The sequence below is a fragment of the Aotus nancymaae genome, unplaced genomic scaffold, assembly GCF_030222135.1.
Source record: "Aotus nancymaae isolate 86718 unplaced genomic scaffold, 86718_ANA_hifiasm-v0.15.2.pri h1tg000064l_1, whole genome shotgun sequence".
NCBI classification, from domain to species: Eukaryota; Metazoa; Chordata; class Mammalia; order Primates; family Aotidae; genus Aotus; species Aotus nancymaae.
This window is the reverse complement of record NW_026988479.1, coordinates 31,491,714-31,511,708: the sequence shown is the minus strand read 5'-3', so window position 1 is coordinate 31,511,708 and position 19,995 is coordinate 31,491,714. Positions and strand designations below refer to the sequence as shown.

The following is a 19,995-nucleotide window of genomic DNA, read 5'->3' as shown; positions in this document are numbered from 1 at the left end:
ATGAGTAGATATTAAGTTTATATTAAATGCTTATGTCAACACAACAAATGGACAAAACACAAGATGGAAACAATGCAGGGAGAATGTCCTCAGCTACAGAGCAAGAAGAAATGAGATTAAAAACTGAACGTTCAGAACTACCAGGGAACTACTCTAAACAGAAACATCACTGGGTATCTGAGATAAAAGTGACCTATGACACAGGGTAGACAAAGAGAACAAGCCATTTTGCCAGCTTCAGAATTATGTTGAAGAGCCAGATCATTGTTGCAATTTGGAGGAGGGGGTACAGTGTAGTGGAAAGGTTGAGACAGGAAGTCAAACACCAGCTTTTCACTTACTAGCTAAGTGTCTTTCAGCGAGTCACTCAACTTCTCTGAGCCTTGGGTTTTCATTTAGTACAGTGGGGATAACAACATTAAATTTGTAGAGTTATGAAAATTAAAATATTTTAAGGGCCATGTACAGTGAGTAGCACAAAATAGACATTTAATAAATATTAGCTCCTTTGTATAAGTACAATGTGTGATAAACTAAGGTCTATTTGTGGGTGTTTACAGTCTAGGCAAAACACACACTCTCCAATGTAGGGGGAAAATGAAGAGAAAAGTATAGTCTCTATCTCCTGTCAGTAATGAATATTGGATTATTCTGCTAAACAGCAGAGGAAAGCAAAATAACTTTTCTTCTGATTTACCTCTGAGACAAAGAAAACTTGGTAAGACGCTTGTCCAGATTGCTATACTGGAAAGGCTCTTCTGGCATGTATCCTTGGGGAAAGTACAGAATGCAAGTCTGACAAAAAAGTAAAATTCCAGATTTTCTTTTTTTTAAATTTTTTTTTTTTATTGCATTTTAGGTTTTGGGGTACATGTGAATAACATGCAAGGTTGTTGCATAGGTGCACACGTGGCAATATGATTTGCTGCCTCCCTCCCCTTCACCTATATCTGGCATTTCTCCCCATGCTATCCCTCCCCAACTCCCCACCCCCCCACTATCCCCCCTCCCCCCAACAGACCCCCGTGTATAGTGCTCCCCTCCCTGTGTCCATGTGTTCTCCTTGTTCAACACCCGCCTATGAGTGAGAACATGTGGTGTTTGATTTTGTGTTCTTGTGTCAGTTTGCTGAGAATGATGTTTTCCAGTTTCATCCATGTCCCTACGAAGGATGTGAACTCCTCCTTTTTAATGGCTGCATAATATTCCATGGTGTATATGTGCCACATTTTTCCTGTCCAGTCTATCATCGATGGGCATTTGGGCTGGTTCCAGGTCTTTGCTATTGTAAACTGTGCTGCAATGAACATCCGTGTGCATGTGTCCTTATAGTAGAACGATTTATAATCCTTTGGATATATGCCCAGTAATGGGATTGCTGGGTCAAATGGAATTTCTATTTCTAGGTCCTTGAGGAATCGCCACACTGTTTTCCACAGTGGTTGAACTAATTTACACTCCCACCAACAGTGTAATCAAACTCCACAGCTTTTGCACGGCAAAAGAAACAGTCAATAGAGTGAATCGGCAACCAACAGAATGGGAAAAAATTTTTGCAGCCTACCCGTCTGACAAAGGGCTGATATCCAGAATTTACAATGAACTAAAAAAGATTTACAGGAAAAAAACAAACAAGCCCATTCAAAAATGGGCGAAGGATATGAACAGATGCTTTACAAAAGAAGACATACATGAGGCCAACAAACATATGAAAAAATGCTCATCATCACTGGTCATTAGAGAAATGCAAATCAAAACTACATTGAGATACCATCTCACGCCAGTTAGAATGGCGATCATTAAAAAATCTGGAGAAAACAGATGCTGGAGAGGATGTGGAGAAATAGGAACACTTTTACACTGTTGGTGGGAGTGTAAATTCCAGATTTTCAACCTTGGATATAGCATCAAGTTTTCACAAACACTTTCAGACGACATCATACATTTAGTTTGTCATTACTCAGGGGGTTGATTACAGGGTGAGCTTTCCCAAATCTCAAACTGTTAACCCAAACGTACAAAATAGTCACTCTTTACTTCTATGTATGTGTGTACATATATATGTATTAAAATTTTTTTTTCCTCAATAGCTTTAGAGGTAGAAGTGGTTTTTGGTTACATAGATCAATTGTGTAGTGGTGACCTCTGGGATTTTAGGGCACCTGTCACCGAGGAGTGTATACTCTACCCAACAGGTAGTTTTTCATCCTTCACGCCCCCACCTTCTCCTCTTCTGAGTCTCCAATGTCCATTATACCACTCTATATGCCTGTGCATACCCTTAGCTTAGCTCCCCCTTTTCCATAAGAACATGTGATATCCGATTTTTGATTCTTGAGTCACTTCACTTAGAAAAGTGGCCTCTGGTTCCATACAACTTGCTGCAAAAGCCATTATTTCATTCTTTTTTATGGCTGATGGTGTATGTATATCACATTTTCCTTTTCTACTCATCTGTTGATGGGAACTTAGGTTCGTTCTGTATCTTTGCAGTTGTGAATTGTGCTGCAAAAAATATACATATATAGGTCTCCTTTTGATATAATGACTTATTTTCCTTCGGGTAGCTAGCCAGCAGTGAGATTACTGGATCAAATGGTAGGTCTAGTTTTATGTCTTTGAAAAATCTCCAAACTGTTTTCTATAGAGATTGTACTAATTTACATTTCCATCAGCAGTATATAAACATTCCTTCTTCACTACATCCACATCAACATCTATTTTTTTTTTTTTTTTTTTTTTTAACTTTTTAGTAATAGCCATTCTGGCTGGGGTAAGGTGGTATCTCATTGTGATTTTAATTTGCATTTTCCTGATGATTAGTGATGTTGCACATTTTTTCATATGTTTGTTGGCTATTTAGCAACTATTCTGAGAAATGTCTATTCATGCCATTTGCCCACTTTTTAATGAAATTGCTTTTTTTCTTGCTTAGAGTTCCTTGTTGATTCTGAATATTAGTCCTTTCATGAGATACATAATTTAGAAATATTTTCTCTCACTCCATAGGTTGTCTGTTGATTCTGATTATTATTTATTTTACTGTGCAGAAGCTTTTTAGTTTAATTAGATTCCATTTATTTTTGGTTTTGTTGCATTTGTTTTTGGGGTCTTAGTCATAAATTCTTCGGTCAATATCCAGAAGTGCTTTTCCTAGATTTTTTTTCTAGAATTTTTATGCTCTAGAATTATTCAGGTCTTTAAGTCTTTCATCCATCTTGAGGTAATTTTTCAACACAGTGAGAGAAAGGGATCCAGTTTCATTCTTCTGCGTGTGGCTACCCCGTTTTCCCAGCATCATTTACTAGGTTTCTCCAATTCATGTTTTTGCACGCTTTGTAAAAGATCAGTTGATTTCAAATATAAGACTTTATTTCTAGGTTCTCTCTTCTGTTCCAATGGTTTTTGTGTTTACTTTGACACCAGTATTATGCTGTTTTGATTACTATAGCCTTGCAGTATAATTTGAAGTCAGGTAATGTGATGCCTTCAGATTTGTCCTTTTTGCTTAGAATTGTTTTGCCTTTGGGCTCTTTTTTGGTTCCATAAGAATTTTAGGAATGTTTTTTATAATTCTGTGAAAAACAATGTTGGTATTGTGATAGGAAGTACACTGACTCTGCAGATTGCTTTGGGCAGTGTGGTCATTTTCATGATGTTGAGTCTTTCAATAACATAAGCATGGGATGGTTTTCCATTTGTTTTGTGTCTTCTATGGTTTCTTTCAGCAGTATTTTGTTTTGCTCCTTGAAGAGATCTTTTGCTTCCTTACTTAAGTATATTCCTAGGTATTTTAAATTTTTGTAGCTATTATAAAAGAGATTGAGTGCTTGATTTGATTCTCAGCTTGGTCACTGTTGGTATATAGCAGTGCTGCTAATTTGTGTACATTGATTTTGTAACCTGAGACTTTACTGAATTTTGTTTATCAGATTGAGGAGTCTTTATAGTTTTCTAGGTATACACTCATATAATCAGCAAACAGTCAATCTGACTTCCTCTTTTCCAATTTGTATGCCCTTTATTTCTTTCCCTTTTCGGATTGCTTTGGCTAGGACTTTCCCTACTTATATTTTTAAATCTCTGCATAAATTACTTTACTGCTATCTCATTGACTTTTTTTTTTTTTTTGCTGTTTCTCCAACATAACATTGCGTAATACCTGATTCTTTCCCCCAGATCATTGTCGGTAAATTATTATTTGTGAAAGAGAATTATAATTCTAAAAGAATATCCTTTATACTGTGATTGATGGAAAATATGCTTTTAACTTGCAGGGCAAGACCAATTTTCTAACACTTCAGCTCTATTTGCTCAAATGCATTACGGCTATAAAGCACCAATTATGGCTAATAGCAGCATTATTCTTACCTCAGTAAGTACTTGGTTTGGTAAAGCTTTAAGGACTCTCAACTTCAGCAATCAATTTAGTTAACTACAGGAAAGAGCCGATTTCATATAGATTATTACCTCAATGTCATATAAGTGGTGCTCAATATACATTTACATATACTTCTATTAAGCTTTCCAGATAAAGCACAGTCTAGAAGCCATATTTGTATAGTATCACAGTCATCGAAGCTGCAGCTCATATTTTCCACTTCCTCTACCCCTAAACCTTACAGGTTCTATAAATTAAATTCATGACAGCCTTGATAAAAATCACAAAAATAAGGCATTAAGAGGATAGCTTCACATAGGGGATTAGGGGTATACATGTGTACTAGCTAAGTTCCAGTGGAAAAGTCATAAACTTTATCTTGCTTTTTAGGCCCCACCACCCAGCCATCTCACTACCCTAAAAGCGGAAATCTTCCAAAATGTCTTTTGATCCCTCAACTCTACACCCAAGCAGAAGTCAAGGTATACCAATTCCATCTTTTAAATGTATTTTTAATCTTTACTGTCCATGCTACTCCCCTAGCTTTTGTATTCTGCTGTTTAATATTGCAACAGAGAAGTTTTCCTAATTAAGAACATCACAGAACACGCACATCAACAGATAGCAATTGTGGTCACTGGGACTTAAGGCTGAATGGACCCAGGGCATTCTCCAGAGCCCTCAGCTCTAACAAACTTTCCCCATTCTACTGCTTCCTCACCTACGCAAGCTCTCTATAATGTAAACCTAATTACATCTTTCTCTCCTGCTTAAACGTTTCTCTGAATTCTGCTTGTATTTAAAGAAAGTAAAGTCCAAGTTGAAAAGTATTGATTGAGTCTGATCCAGAAACAGAAGCTAATGTGCTGTAATACTCTAGAACTATGGATGCCTATAACCCCATGGAAACTGATCATATAGTCTTCCAAAGTTACTACAGCAATATACAAGTTATTCTGTATTTTTAAAAAGAACTGAACTCTTAGCTGGATGTGATGGGTCATGCTTGTTATCCCAGCACTTTCAGAGACTGAGGTAGGAGAACTGCTTGAAGTCAGGAGTTTGAGACCAGCTTGGGCCATATAGTGAGACCCCCATCTCTACAAACAATTTAAAAATCAGTCAAGCATGGTAGTGTGTGTTTGTAGTCCTAACTACTTGGGAGATTGAGATGGGAGAGAGAGCCCAGGCGTCCATGTACAGTGAGCTATGATCACACCACTGCCCTCCAGCCTCCATGAGAAAGTGAGACCCTTCCCGTAAATAAACACATAAAGAAAAAAAAAAAAAACGTTTAAAAAGAACTGAATTATTTTCTCCTCTCAAGGTAGAAATTTGTAACATCAAGGTAACATTTTTGATTTTATAGTTTCCTAGCTTTAACCACAAATATTAAAAAGTGAGCCATTCTGTTGCCTGAAGCAGTATCTATAACTTTGGTTTATAGAGTCCTAATTAAGTCAAGCACCAAGAAGCCCTAACATGAGTGATGGACAAAGCCACACACAGAAAACATGCAGCCTTTGCCTTTCTCGAAGTTCAGTTTGTCTGGGAAATACATATAAAAATTATCTGAGTGGTAAATATAACAAAAAATACATGAATGGAACTACAGGAGTAACAAGACAAGTTTTACCAGACAGGGAAGAGGGCAAAGCACTCCAAGCAGAAGAAAATGTATGAATAAAGGCAAGAAGTGTGACTATGCATAGGGTGTCAAGGATAAAAATGAACTTTGTAATTTAGAAAATGCAAATATCCACTATGATATTTAGGACTGTCACATGAAAACTTGACTGTTACTTTGTTAAGGTCATATTTATTTATCAAACGAAAGAGTTTTGGTTTTTGTTTGTTTGTTTGCTTGGTTGCAGAGATGGGTCTTTCTATGTTTCCCAGGCTGATCTTGAACTCCTGGGCTCAAGTGATCCTCCCGACTCAGCCTCCCAAAGTGCTAGAATTTAGGCATGAGCCAATGCGCCTGACCTAGGAGTTATTTTTATTGCCAATCTATATTATTTACTTTTGACATCAGAACAAGAAAGGAAATTATCTTCAGCGTAGCAGATTGCTGCCCATCATTTCCTCATTAATGAGGTAGACTACTTATATTGCTAGTATAGATCAGAATTTCTAAGTATAAAACCTCAGAAGAACTCCAAAAGTCATTTTTCCAGAATTTTCTTTCATTTGAACTTCAACAGTAAATGCCCAGTGTGTACAGGGACCCCAAACTCCAATAGCAGGAATTTCATTGAAGAAACATAAATATAAATTCTTAAAAAAATAAAACAGCTGCATTCCTCTCATTTCCATCTTACTCAGATGAGTGGCAAAGAGAATCATCCTCTGAAAAATGGACGATATTCTTAACTAATCAGAGTGATGGATAATCAAGCATAAATAGTTAAAATTTTTAGATATGTAATGCCCACAGTCTAATTTTACGCAAATGTTTCAACTCTCTACTTCATCAAACCTTTTGTAATCACTACAATTGGTGAAAACTTAATACTTTGAATTTATTCTCTATTTCTGCCTTCATTATTTGATCAAAGTGCTTGAAAGCTACAGGCTACAGAAACAGTTATCAAAATGGAGGGATAATATACAGGAGATTCTAAAGGAGGGAAATATGTTTAAGTTGGATTACCAGCCCCTGGAGAGTTAAGATTAGATAGAAGTCAATATCCATATTCAATCTGAACAGAAATGCTCTTTCACCAAATACGAGGAAGTTACAGATCTTTTGAGTCCTGCTATAATGACATCGCTTTCCCACTTTCCTTCATCATGTTGCCCCAAGTTTCCCTTCCGCAAAGAGAGCTAAACAAACCTAGGTGGTTTTACTTACAATTGTGAAGTTCATGACTTTGAGAATCCAGATGGTCATGGCCAAGTTCACCAGTATTAAAATCATGAGGAGCAGGACAAAGAAATACAGGCATCGTTTCCGCCAGCCGTAAATCCCCACCTTGTATACCTGTGGCCCCTCGGAGCCAGGCATGGTGCTCCGGTGGTGAGTGTACTGTTCCTGAGGCATCTGAAATAAACAAGGCGAGAGAGAAGCACTCACATTAAACTGCTGAGAGAAGATGAAAAAAATAAAGGGGAAAAAAATCAACTGATGAAGAGATATGGCTGGCTGCTGTCTTTACATTTACAACCTCCGACAACTCCAAAAATCTGTTTCCTCCTGACAAAAGTGGCTTCTCTGGATGCTTGCTTGAGCCCTCTCATATGACACAGCCATCACTTCTGATGCGCACTGAGACAGCCACAGCCACAGCCACAAACATACTGGGAGGAAAGGGACTCCTAGGAGGCCATTTTCCAAGTGACTCAGAATTCCAACATCTTTGTGGGGGAGATGCTCAAAGACCCATCAAACTGAAGGAAAAATTTAGAATTACTGAAGAAAATAAGTTAACCCCAGCAGTTCACCTTAGTGATATAAAAATATTACTCAGGCAATTTATTTGGGGGGTTAAAAAATGTCAAACACAATCATTCTGTATTGCCAGTCAGTGGCAACAGTGGCAGCTTTGACCACTCCTCTATTTCAGATTTTAAAGGGGTCCTTGCAGACACACAGCTGAAATCCCACTTGATTTGAGAATCTTCATCAGCAATAGTGTAGTAAATACCTAACTGCCCCCTGAGTTAGTCTTTGTGAGTTGAATGTTCTCATCCAACTATTTAAGAAACATAAAGCAGGGTCAAAGTCAAGTAAAATGTGAACATTAGCTTGTAGACTAATGAGAGGATGAACTAGTTACATGCTAAGCACAGTAGAGTGAGAGAAATCAGAAAAATATTTGTCAATATATTATAAAGTAATATGTTGATGCCCTTTAAAATAAGGAAGGTTTTCCAAGTCCCTGCTGTTGACACAAATTATCTTTATACTAAAATTACTAATTAAGTGCCAGCACAAATCTAGATAAACATATCACTTCTATCCAATTCTAAAACCAAAACAAATTTTAAAATTAAATAAAGCTAGAAAATGCCTATCACTCAGACTGGAAAATAACAAAGTACTACAAAGGATGATGATTTGCCCTAAACTAAATCTCATGAATGTGGTACCAAGGGTCTGGTACAAGGTCTCCTGAGCACAGCATCTCTACTCTGCCATAGCCACGTGATACAGAACTCCCACTGCCCAACTCAATTCAGATAATGGTACAGCCCCTATTTTTATTTCATTTGGCCATCATGTAGACATGTTGCATTCCCTACAAATAAGACCTACTCCATTTACTTTCTTCTTGGCCAATAGCAATTAAATTAGTAATATGTGCTACCAAAGTGACCATAATGAAAAACCAAAATGCAGGCCCTAAAATCACATCCTTGGTTTAATTAGGTTATGTTCCAGATGGCTCAGAATACGATTATGTTATGATTTTTAGATAATCTTTAAAATGAACATATACAATCTAAAAATCCCCTAGAGAACTTACGGCTGTTAGGCATCGGTGGAATTCCATTTGAAAAACTGAGTGAATTCTTCCTTAAGGCTAACTAAAATGCTCCATGAAGGCCTACATGGCATCTGTCTCATCCCAAACACAGACCCTAGAGCTGAAATCAGTACCTAATACGAGTATATGTTGGAATATGTGTGTGGAATGAATGAATGGAAAACAGAATGCATAAATGATGACACAATGAATGATTTTCCATCTGCTACTAGCTCTGCTGCTGTCTGGGGGTACATAAAGGTTCAAGCTAAATACCATGGGCAAGTTCTTGTTTGTATGCTTGCACATTTTCACCTCAGGCTCCCAACGCACTGGGTTCCTAGCCAGGCACTGAGATTTATGCTGTAAGAGGATCTCAGTTTTAAATCTCAGCTTCTGATAATTCCTCTGCAGATCACGAATGTGTTATAAGAAGATGAGAACACAACAAAGTCATCAATCACTGGCCTTTTTAAACACGAAGATCAAATAAAAGTGAAAAGAATGTTTTATAAGCCTGAAAGAAATTAGGTTTTTATTTTCCATCAAATCATATTCTGTGAATTAAAGAAAAGGATCACACAATCTTAGAATCACATCTGCAATTTCCTTTGATATTAATCAACTAATTATGAATGAGCCAAATTAGAATTAGAGAAGTTAACCTGCTTATGCAGGGCTACGGGGTTTGTGGCAGGGTAAGGTCTTGAACGATAATCTAGGATTCTCATAGACAAGATCAACAGTGAGAAACTCTTTACAAATCAGTGTGCAGAAGCTAGTGATATTGCCACTTCACCAGTTGCCTTTTCTCTGTCATTCACCCCAACCGATGGTGTCATTACATAAACATAGCTATAAAATGGAAATGACATGTTAATAAATGTTTATAAGAGGGTGGAGGCATAGACAGCATGCTTGTGATTTGCTGTTTTCATATACATACTGTTAGAACTTGGCAGAATGCAGTGGTTATCTTCACTAAGGGTTCTCAGCCCTGGATGCACATCAGAGTTACTGGGAGAGCTGTTAAAAACATCTGTACTCCCAAAGTGCAGTGGCTCGCACTAGTAAACCCAGCACTCTGGGAGGCCGAGGTGGGCTGATCACTTGAGATTAGGAGTTCGAGATCAGCCTGGCCAATATGGTGAAACCCTGTCTACTAAAAATACAATAATTAGCTAGGCGTGGTGGCAGGCGCCTGTAATCTCAGCTACATGGGAGGTTGAGGCAGCAGAATTGTTTGAACCCAGGAGGCAGAAGTTGCAGTGAGCCAAGATCATACCACTGCACTCCAGCCTGGGCAACAGAGTGAAGATGGTCAAAAAAAATAAAAAGTAAAAAAGAAAAAAAACACACATCTGTTCTCAGGATAAGTAAGTAACAATCACAGAGGTAGCACCCAGGCATCAGTATTTATTAAAACTCCCCAGATAATTCTCAGAGCAGACAGGATTGCATGCCATTGGTCTAGAATAATGTCACTCAACCCTAATTACGCATCAAAACACAAAAGAAACTGAACAAATACAGTACAAATTTTGAGCTCCATGATTAGAATCTGGGACTCAGGGTGAAACATTGTGAAAAATCTCCCAGGTGATTCTATGTATTTGGGACATCTAAAAAATGGCTTTCACTGTTTTTTTTTCATAGGGTAATCATTATAAGACAAAGTCTTGAAAGAAGCTCTAGTGTGTAAAATAGCAAAAAAAGCAGAGTTCCTCTGCTTAAAGCAGGGTCTGGCTACCCATATGGCATCTCTGCAGAATCCTTTGCTCCTTGAAACTACTAATTTTGTTCAACACAAAATTGACCAGCTATGAAACTCAAGACCAGGAGGAAGTAGCTCCCTTTCAAGTCACACAGCAAATTAGAAGCTGAGCAGGGATTACAACTTGGATCTTCTGCTGAATGGTATAGCGGCTTATTGCATGTCATCATCACACCCCCTTTAATGAGTCACATGAAACAGAAAACTCCAGTCTCCAACTCATTAAAATACATAAGAAAGAAACAGTGAAGTGAATGAGCAATTTTCTACACATAATAAGAAGCCTTGCCATGCAAACATATGATAATGGATACATCTGTTATAAAGAATCCTGCATGGAAAGGGAAATTTAGATATGCTGAGTACATTCAGTTTTCTAATCAAAAATTAAAACCGGTTGAAAGATAAAAACAAAAGAGGAATGAAAATCTCCAATCTATAATTCTTCTTATTCCTTCCTGGAACAAATTTACTGTCTAGGGAAATGAAGTTAAAATTTTAATTCTTCACTTGGGTAGGCCCTAGGCCTTTGAAGGCCCCAGGAGAGCCCAGTAATGCATGACAATAGTTATACAATTTTATAAAATTTTTAAAAGATGTTTTAATTGTGACTAGCTAAACCCTATCTGTTTGTACTCTGACTTCCTCTCATGTTAGCTTTGGAGGATTTACATGCATTTTGGGCATCTAAGAAGAAACTGACTTGGTGATTCAGATACTTTGAATGCAGAATATGTTTGTATGGTTTGCAGCACTTTCATGTAGAGGTACATTATTGCTAGCTCTCCTGGGGTAGGAAAGTCTTCTAGGAATCCTCCTTCCACCCATAGCTCTAATTCACCAAGCATGGTGACATGAAGGAACAAGACAAAATGACACGATGCAATGTAAACATGACCTACAATGGCCAGCACCAGAAATACATGGGTAGTAGAAAAGACAGAAGCTAGTCAAAAGTTTATTTTGTAATCATCAGATATGCAAAATTTCACGTCGAATTCAACTGTCATTGATACTTCATCAAAACAAATGCTCTACTGTCAAGAATATATTGAATTGGGCATATATAATTATAAATGTTCCATATGTGTTTTATTTTGTATGGGAATCATGGAAAATATAATTAGCCAGAATACTTGGGTTTGTAAGTTATGTATACCATGAAAGTCTCTACGTAAAGTTGTATATATTCCATGTTACAGCCATCAATATCTGAAAAGTTCGTCAAAACTGCCATAAAAATAATTATCTTTCTGTTGTCTATACAGAAAGTGATAGTAGCATATAGCTGTCATATGAAGAGACAATTTAAGGCTATAAACCAAATAGTACAGAAAAAGTATGTGAGACAGTTAATTATTAGCAATATTATCCTTCCAGATTTTGTGATGTCATCTTTTAAAAATTAATAATTCAATTTCCTTTCTCATTCTAAGTACATATTTATGTTTTTAACTTGTTTGTATTTCTAATATTTTCAGTGTTTTCTTATCCCAATTGTTTTTAGCAGTAAGGTATTTTGAAGTTATGGTATGTAGTTTTTTTAAGATATAATGCAATTACACAATAGTATACTACCACACAGTGTAAGGATAAACTTTATATGCACTGTGAAACCCAAACAATTGTGTGACTCACCTTATTCTCATATTTGTTTTAATGCAAATAAAGCAAATGCATTTTTTAGCAAAATGCATTTGTTCAATGAATGAATGAGTGTGCATTTGTTTAATGAATGAATAAATGAATAAAAATCAAGCCTATGTTAAATAGTAAAGTGTATTCTATAGTAATGAGTAAATAGCTGTATCAGAAGTAAAGAAGTAAAAACTTACACAGCTTTGTCTCTCCAAACGTACATGCTATTATACTAATGCTAAGCAGCCTTAAATCCAAAGCATTACACTACTCCTTCATAAAGCTATTTTCAATGTTGACCTGTTTATAAACAAATCCATTTGACTTAAGGATCATCTGTTTCTTGCACACAAAATGCAAAAGGATTATATTTCCCAAAGAATGAATACAGTAAAACTTTCTGTTGCTTTGACACTGGATAGGAAGAAACTACCGAGAGACAAGACAATGCTATTCTATGATATAACCAGTCACAATAACTAATTAAATAGCTGTCAAATATTTTAGATGTAGAGTTTCCCAAGAAGGCCATTCTGAATGGTCATATTACTGAAGCATGGTTTGGAGAGCTGTAACCTCATGGTCTTAGGCATTCAAATATTTCTACCTGGGATCGCATGGCATTACAGAGTCAAAGCCTGACATTAATGTAGCAGTCTCAAAAAAACGATCCACTGTCATGATTTGAATTTGTGAAGAACCTCCTCCAAGGCTGTGTGGCCCTATGTAACTTCTTCCATGTCAGCCACCACAACACCTCAGGGACTCTGTGACAACCATGTAGCCATCTCCAATAGGCTCATCAGGACTCGACACCAGTCAGAAGAGCCTCCTAACTTTATACAAATCCACCCACTGTGAAGTTGTCAGAGATCTTTGAACCAGGCCCAAGCTACGTGATACCTGGACCTAGCCATTGTCCATCTAATGAAGGAAGCTACATGAGCTTCAAAGTGATGAGTCTGACATCTTCAACAAGTCTTTAATATCTTAACAGAGAAACTGCTTTGATCAGACTCAAGTGGTCATTCATTTTATACCATGCTGACTTTCCTTCCTACACTTAATAGGAATCAAATGGCTACTATGAAAATCTCTTATTGCTCCTCTTGTTACAGGTCACAGAGAAGATATAGGGTGGAAAGAGCGCGGTGGGGCAGGAGCATCCACAGTTGGTCAGCTTCGTGAGACTAAGCATATATTCTAGTCTAATACTGTTATAAGTGGTCACTTTTTCTTTGCATCTTTGTTCCCACAGGGCTCTTCTTCAGGAGAAGAACAAATGTTTTCCTTTTTTGCCCCCTGGAAATTATTACAGTACCTACATTATCTTCTGTGCAAAAATGCATTATGTTTTCAGGGATGATTTGTAAACAAACAAACAAAAAAACCCAGTAAACTTCCTAAAAACACGTCAATGCCATCAAGTTTCCTAATTTTTTTGGGGGGGATGGGGGGCTATAAAATTGTATGGGCCATGATCAACTCTACAATAGGACAGAGCTGAGAACAAGGAGGGGCACTGGCAGACATTTTACTCATGCTTGACTCTGCTACCCACCAGGCTTCATAAGCTCTTGTTCCATAAAGGAGCTTATGGGGGTAGGCGCTATGAGTGCAGTTCTCTGTTCAGTTACATACTGTCAGGGAGAGACATGGCAAAGTGTAGAGTTCGCTTTCAAAAAAAATTCCAATCCCAATCTATTTTTCAACAGTAAAATATTTCTATATTTTGACATCTACTGTATATGTCAGTAGGTCCTAGAGATAAAAACCTTCCAAAGGATGAGAATGATCATATTCTGCTTTCATCAAGCTCTTATTTTAATGAGAGAGATGGACAATGAACAATACAACAGACAAAACCCCTAGAACTAAACTTAGTTGCTAGGAAAAAACAAAGAGGTAGCTGTAATAGAGAATAGAGAGTGACCTTCTCTGGTTGTGGAAGGCCATTCTGACAAGGTGACAAGGTGATCCCTGGGGGTGGGGGCAAGCTTTTCAGCAGAAGACAGAGCAAGCACTATGGCCTGAAGAACTCAAGCTCAAGAGTTTGATTGAATGAGCTCAGAGGAGAGGGTAAGAGGCGAGTTTGTAGAAAGAGGTAGGGCACCTCCTATGTTCTAACAAGTAGAAAAAAATACAGCAAGACTAATGGCTACATTATCGAATTTAAAAATAAGACAAGTGACACAAATCAAGTAAGTTTCTATTTTTTTTGGTGATGCTGCCTGTTAAAATTTAGTGAATTTAAAAGTAAACATGAATTATGTAACTGTAGGATTATAACCAGTTTATATAAAGAGTAGGCATAGGTTCCCTCAAAGGCTCATTCCAGTTTCGAGAGTTTGTTGTGGAATCTGAGCCATTGTGGATTATCCTGATACAAAAATAGTCATCCATTAGCCATATTAGTTTTTAGGTCTCTGATTCAAACTGTTTGTTTTGAGGGTTGTTTTTTATTCAGCCATCCATTCAAGGCTTTAGTCTTGGATCAACAATATTTGGCATAATTTAGACAATGGAAACAAATTCATCACTTTTAGTTTTGATGTAACAACATTTTTTTCTTATAAAATTCATCCAGAAAACCAAACACGTATTTATGTGAACTAGCCCAAGAATGGCAGTTTCTTTTTAAACAAATATTTGGATTAACATAAAAGTTATATATTCCAATTCTTACCTAAAATATGTAATACCTAAGTGTTGAACAACTCTTACTGAAAACAAATTCAACAAGTGCATGTATTTAAGAAAATTAAAGAACGTGCAGTTAAACAAATCTCTCGTTCATACCTTCAGCGTAACCTCACTGAGGCAACCAGGATTTTCAGCTCTTTTCTTATTCTTACAGAAACATGTAGTACACATTCAGGCTTTATTCAATATAGATGTTCAGTGCATGTTCACATTTATATATATTTTTTTACACAAATGAGCATATTTTACGTAACAGTCCAAATCTAACTTGGTCCACTTAACATAACTAAGTGACAGTCCTAGAAAAACATAATTTAAAAAAACAGCTAGACTGTTTTAAACGGTACACATCTATGATATTTAACTTAACCAACTCAGAGAGAAACACGAGGTTGTTTCTAGTCATTTTTTGTTACCTATCATAATGAACGTGTAACTTTTTCTACTTGTTCTTGGAAATCAGTCTTATAAAGAAAACAGAAGCAGCAGGAGGGAACCATGCTGAGGTGTTAAGGAGCTCCTGTTTAAGGGATGGTCAAGGAAAGCCTGTCCATCCTGGAGAGATTTGAAAATGAAACATGAAGAAGTAAGAGAGTGAAGCATGAGGATATCTGGGGAAACATTACAGTCGGAGGAAACAGGACCAGCAAGTGCAAAGGCCCTGCGGCAGGAGCTCGCTTGGCAGGTGAGGAGGACAGTGTGGCTGGGTCAGAGTGGACCAGAGGAGAATACTTCAAAATAAGCTCGGGCACAGGCAGAAGGGGGAAGATGCAGCAGCTTAGAGCCACAGTAAAAAACCTCAGGTATGATACAGAAAGCAAGTCACCACTGCAGAACCGAGGCATGGAAATGGGATGAGCAGATCACTTCAGGATCACTCTAGCTGTTCTCTAGGTAATGGACTGTAGGGTCGAGAATGGAAGTGTAGAGAGCAGGGGCTGGTGACTACCATAACTGTCTGTAGAGAGATGACAGTGGCCCAGGTCTACAGAGAGGTGGGTGAGAAGGTGAGGAGTTGCTGTGTTTGGAATCTTGTGGAAAAGCAGAGCTAACAGGATTCTCTGTGGCTTGAGACACAGGGCATGGGAAGGGACAGGAGTCAAGGAGAACCCCAAGGTTTCAGCATAAGCAGCCAGGTGCAGGAGGTTACCCCATGGGGAACAACGTGGGGATAGAAGGCTTGGAGGGCAGGAGGGGAATAGAGTGTGCAGGGAAATCAGGGGGAAAGACAATTGTGTTAATGCTGAAGACACATGAGGTCCCGAAGGGATGGTAAGAGGTAGTGACAAGGAGACAGATAAACAAGAACCCTACGATGGCACTTGGAAATGAATCTGGACTTCAAGGAGGAGGGAGACTGGGCTTTGAGACATGAATCTTTAAGATTCAGGATAGGAGTGTTATTGAAAGCCATAGACATAGAGCATACACGTTTCATATAGGTCCAAATACACCTCTCAGACAAGTCCGGAGAAACCAGATGCCAGGTCAAACTGTGTGTGGGTATAGTTTTTTGTTTGTTTGTTTGTTTGTAGAGGCAGAGTCTCATTGTATCCCCCAGGCTAGAGTGCAGTGATATGATCTCAGCTCAATGCAAACTCTGCCTCCCAGGTTCAAGTGATTCTCCTGCCTTAGCCTTCCGAATAACTGGGATTACAGGTGCCTGCCATCATGCCTGGCTAATTTTTATATTTTTAGTAGAGATGGGGTTTTGCCACATTGGCCAGTGTGGGCTCAAACTCCTGACCTCAGGTGATCTGCCTGCCTTGGCCTTCCAAAGTGCTGGGATTACAGGTATTAGCCACCTTGCCTGGCTGTGTGTACAGTTAAAAAAATATATATTATCAAGGTGCCACCAAATTGTAATATACCTTGTATTTAAGTTTAAAATATTTATCTCTGATGAACCAGAAGATATTTCAACATCATTATGAACAAAAATTATTTCCATCCTAGAGATGCAGATGTATGAGGTACCAGTTGAGGTACTTTCAGGCAGGTATATCTGTGAAACACACAGGCATATTTCTACTAGGAATTAGCAGATACATGAGTGCATACATTCCTGCAACCCTATTGGAGATCAATACAATTAAAACAATTTTATAAATGAAGAAAATGAGGTCCTAAGAAATGCAAGAATATTCTCAAAGACTCCTAACTACTAAGTTGGTTAGGGTCTCAACTTAAACTCAGGCCTGATTTTCTCTCCATTACTCACAGGCTGAGGCAAAGACCTAGGTTTTCCTGAATACAAAGTAAGGTATTTAGAATTACCATAGAAGTGTATTCAGTGTGGAATGCATTGTAAACACTGTCACCACCTGCACATATGTGCTGTCCTTCAGGTCCTCCCCTGGCCCTGTTCAAGGCATCTGGGATACATCAATGAGCAAAAACAAAGATCTCTGATCTCATAGTGGTGGGAAGAGGTACTGATCGGGAGACAGATAACAAACATAAACACCAAAGAATATTATACTTATGTCACAAGGAGATGAATGTTATGAGGAAAAGTCCCACCTCCAAAAAAAAAAAAAAAGAAAAAGAAAACAGACCAGCAGTACCAGGGCCTGGGGAATACAGCAGGCTCAATTTTTAAAAGCATGGGAAAAGCTGACCTCATGGAGAAGGCTATAATTGAGCAAAGACTTGAAGGCATTGTAAGAATTGTTGAAGGTTTGGCTCTATATGAAACTAGCCTGGTCCTTGATGTTGCAAGTTGAGGACCAGAAAAGAATATGTTAACTGAATGCCCTTGTGAAGGAAAAACAATTTCAAATATCTGATCCCAGATTTAATGGAACCATTTTCACATGCAGAGGATGCTGTATCTACCCCATTGTGGCTACTTCTATGGTTAGCTTTCTTCATAGGAGTGGCAGATCCTCTCAACTAACCAGCTACTTTGTGTCGTACAAGGCTGGCGCTTTCTGATTCCCCATGGATGATTTATACCAGAACCAGATAATGACAATAGGAGTCAAGCTACTACAGCTCTTCTGTGACTTGGGGACCAAGCTGTGTAATAAAATAGTAATGAACACGACTCAAACGCTTGAGATCAGAGAGTGACACACAAGGCCTAAAGGGAACATGGACAATATAAAATCCAAATCCTTATACTTAACAGATGAGAAAACAAGGTTCAGAGAGGCGAAATGACCTAATCAAGTTCACAGAGTAAGTGACAAAACTAAAGTCAGCTAAACTGAAAACAAGTATGTTTCCCATAAATTTCAGGTTTCTGTCTTTTCTAGTTGAACTCCTAGTTCACATTCCTTTCACCAACCATCTACACAGATTCTGAGTGATATTTAAAGACAAATTGCAAAAGAAGATCACTTTTTTGACATAAAGAAAGCACACATAAATGACAAACACTTGTATAATGGCACTATGTGCTAGACATTGTTCTACCTGTATTTAACCATCACAGACATATAATTAGTACCTGCCTCACAATCATTTCTATTTTACAGTTGAACCAATGAGAGAGAGTGGTTAAGTAATCTACTCCAAATCACTTTGCTTGTTAAAGGGATAGCAAGCATTTGAACCCAGAGTGTTTGGCTGGAAAATCTGTTCTCTTAATTCTTATATTAAATGCTTCTAGATATATGTGAATAATTGGTTATAACAATGTGATTACTAATGAAAACAATATTTTTGTGATTGTTTTAGCTAGAAGTTCTCAATATGGATATTAATTTTAAGACACATTATTGAATACTTATTGAGTGGCTACTGTATTCCAGCCAGAGTGCAAGTCACTCTAAGTATAGTCATTTTGTCCCAGGTAATAAACCATCTTTGATATGTCTCTAAATCCTATAAATTTTTACAGCATCATGAAAAGCAGCTACAACAAATTAGGCACATCCTTCTATAGTGATTCAATAGTTTCATAAAATTAGAATTGATCCAGTAGATTCTCCCTTGACAATTATGTCTGGCAAGAATCTTTAGCTATTACCTGTGCTCTCAAATGCCTGCAATGAAACCTGTGGTCTGAAAAGAAACACTCATTTTATTTTTGGTCATTTTCTCTCTCTCTTTTTTTTTTTATCAGTTTCTAGAAACAAGCACGATAAAAACGGCTAAAGATCATGCATTTTTCTAAGCACTTTGCATGCTTTCATGTAGGTATGTATATGTGTATGTACATCTGTTGAGGTATAATTTACTTCTAGTGAAATAAACAGCTATTAGCTACATAGCCCAGTGAGATTTATAGATCTGAACATCGTTGGGAACAATATTCAAACAGGAGAAGGAACATTTTTATCACCCAAGAAAATTTCCTTGTGCCTTTTCTTAATCAATTCCCATCCCCAGAGGTGGTGGCTGTTCAGATTTCTATCACATTTGAAGTTTTTGGTCTTAGCTATAATCCGATGAGGTGTTATGCCAAGGAATGCCTAACTTTGAGACCTGCATTCTTGGCTACCATATTGTCCTCCTACAACTCTGCCCAATAGATACTTAGACCATCTCGACAGTGTTCTCCCAGAGAGTGAAGCCACAGCTTAATTATGCCCTAACTTCTCTCCTATGCATCTGGAATATGCACCACCCTTGAGAGAACAGAAAACACGGTCACTCAAATCTCTGTCTACTTTCTTTGGTTCTAGCCATCTAGACTTTTATAAGGTATCTTAGGATGTTTAAATGTGTAACTAATTAAAGAAAAAACAATACTTTGTGAGCCAAAATGTACCTATAGTCCAAACCTTTGGGTTGCCAGTTTATGACCTGCTTTTTGGATCAGCAGCCTGGAAACATCAGAGAGAGAGAGAGAGAGAGAGTGAGAGAGAGAGAGAGAGAGAGAGAGAGAGAGAGAGAGAAAGATGGGGACACAAAAGGTCTCAGCCAATGTTAGGAGTTAATCTTTCTCATTACTTGGCAAAAATTATGCTGTCCAGACACTGGCCTATTACCAATATTCCTGACCCCTGAGGGAAGCAGATAAGGACTTTGGTAAGCACACACTGAAAAAGTAACAAAAAGAATTTTGCAAGAGTGAATGG

General features: G+C 37.8%; 1 protein-coding gene across 6 annotated transcripts in view; it reads right to left on the bottom strand.

The window, feature by feature from the left end:
* Positions 1-19,995, bottom strand: part of SGCD (sarcoglycan delta) — a 669,010-nt gene that overhangs the window by 424,057 nt on the left and 224,958 nt on the right. For all 6 annotated transcript variants that reach the window (XM_064366556.1, XM_012433867.2, XM_012433873.2 and 3 more), the window contains one exon: positions 7,236-7,424. In XM_064366556.1, coding sequence (XP_064222626.1) covers positions 7,236-7,424 — 189 coding nt within the window. The remainder of the gene's footprint in view (positions 1-7,235; positions 7,425-19,995) is intronic.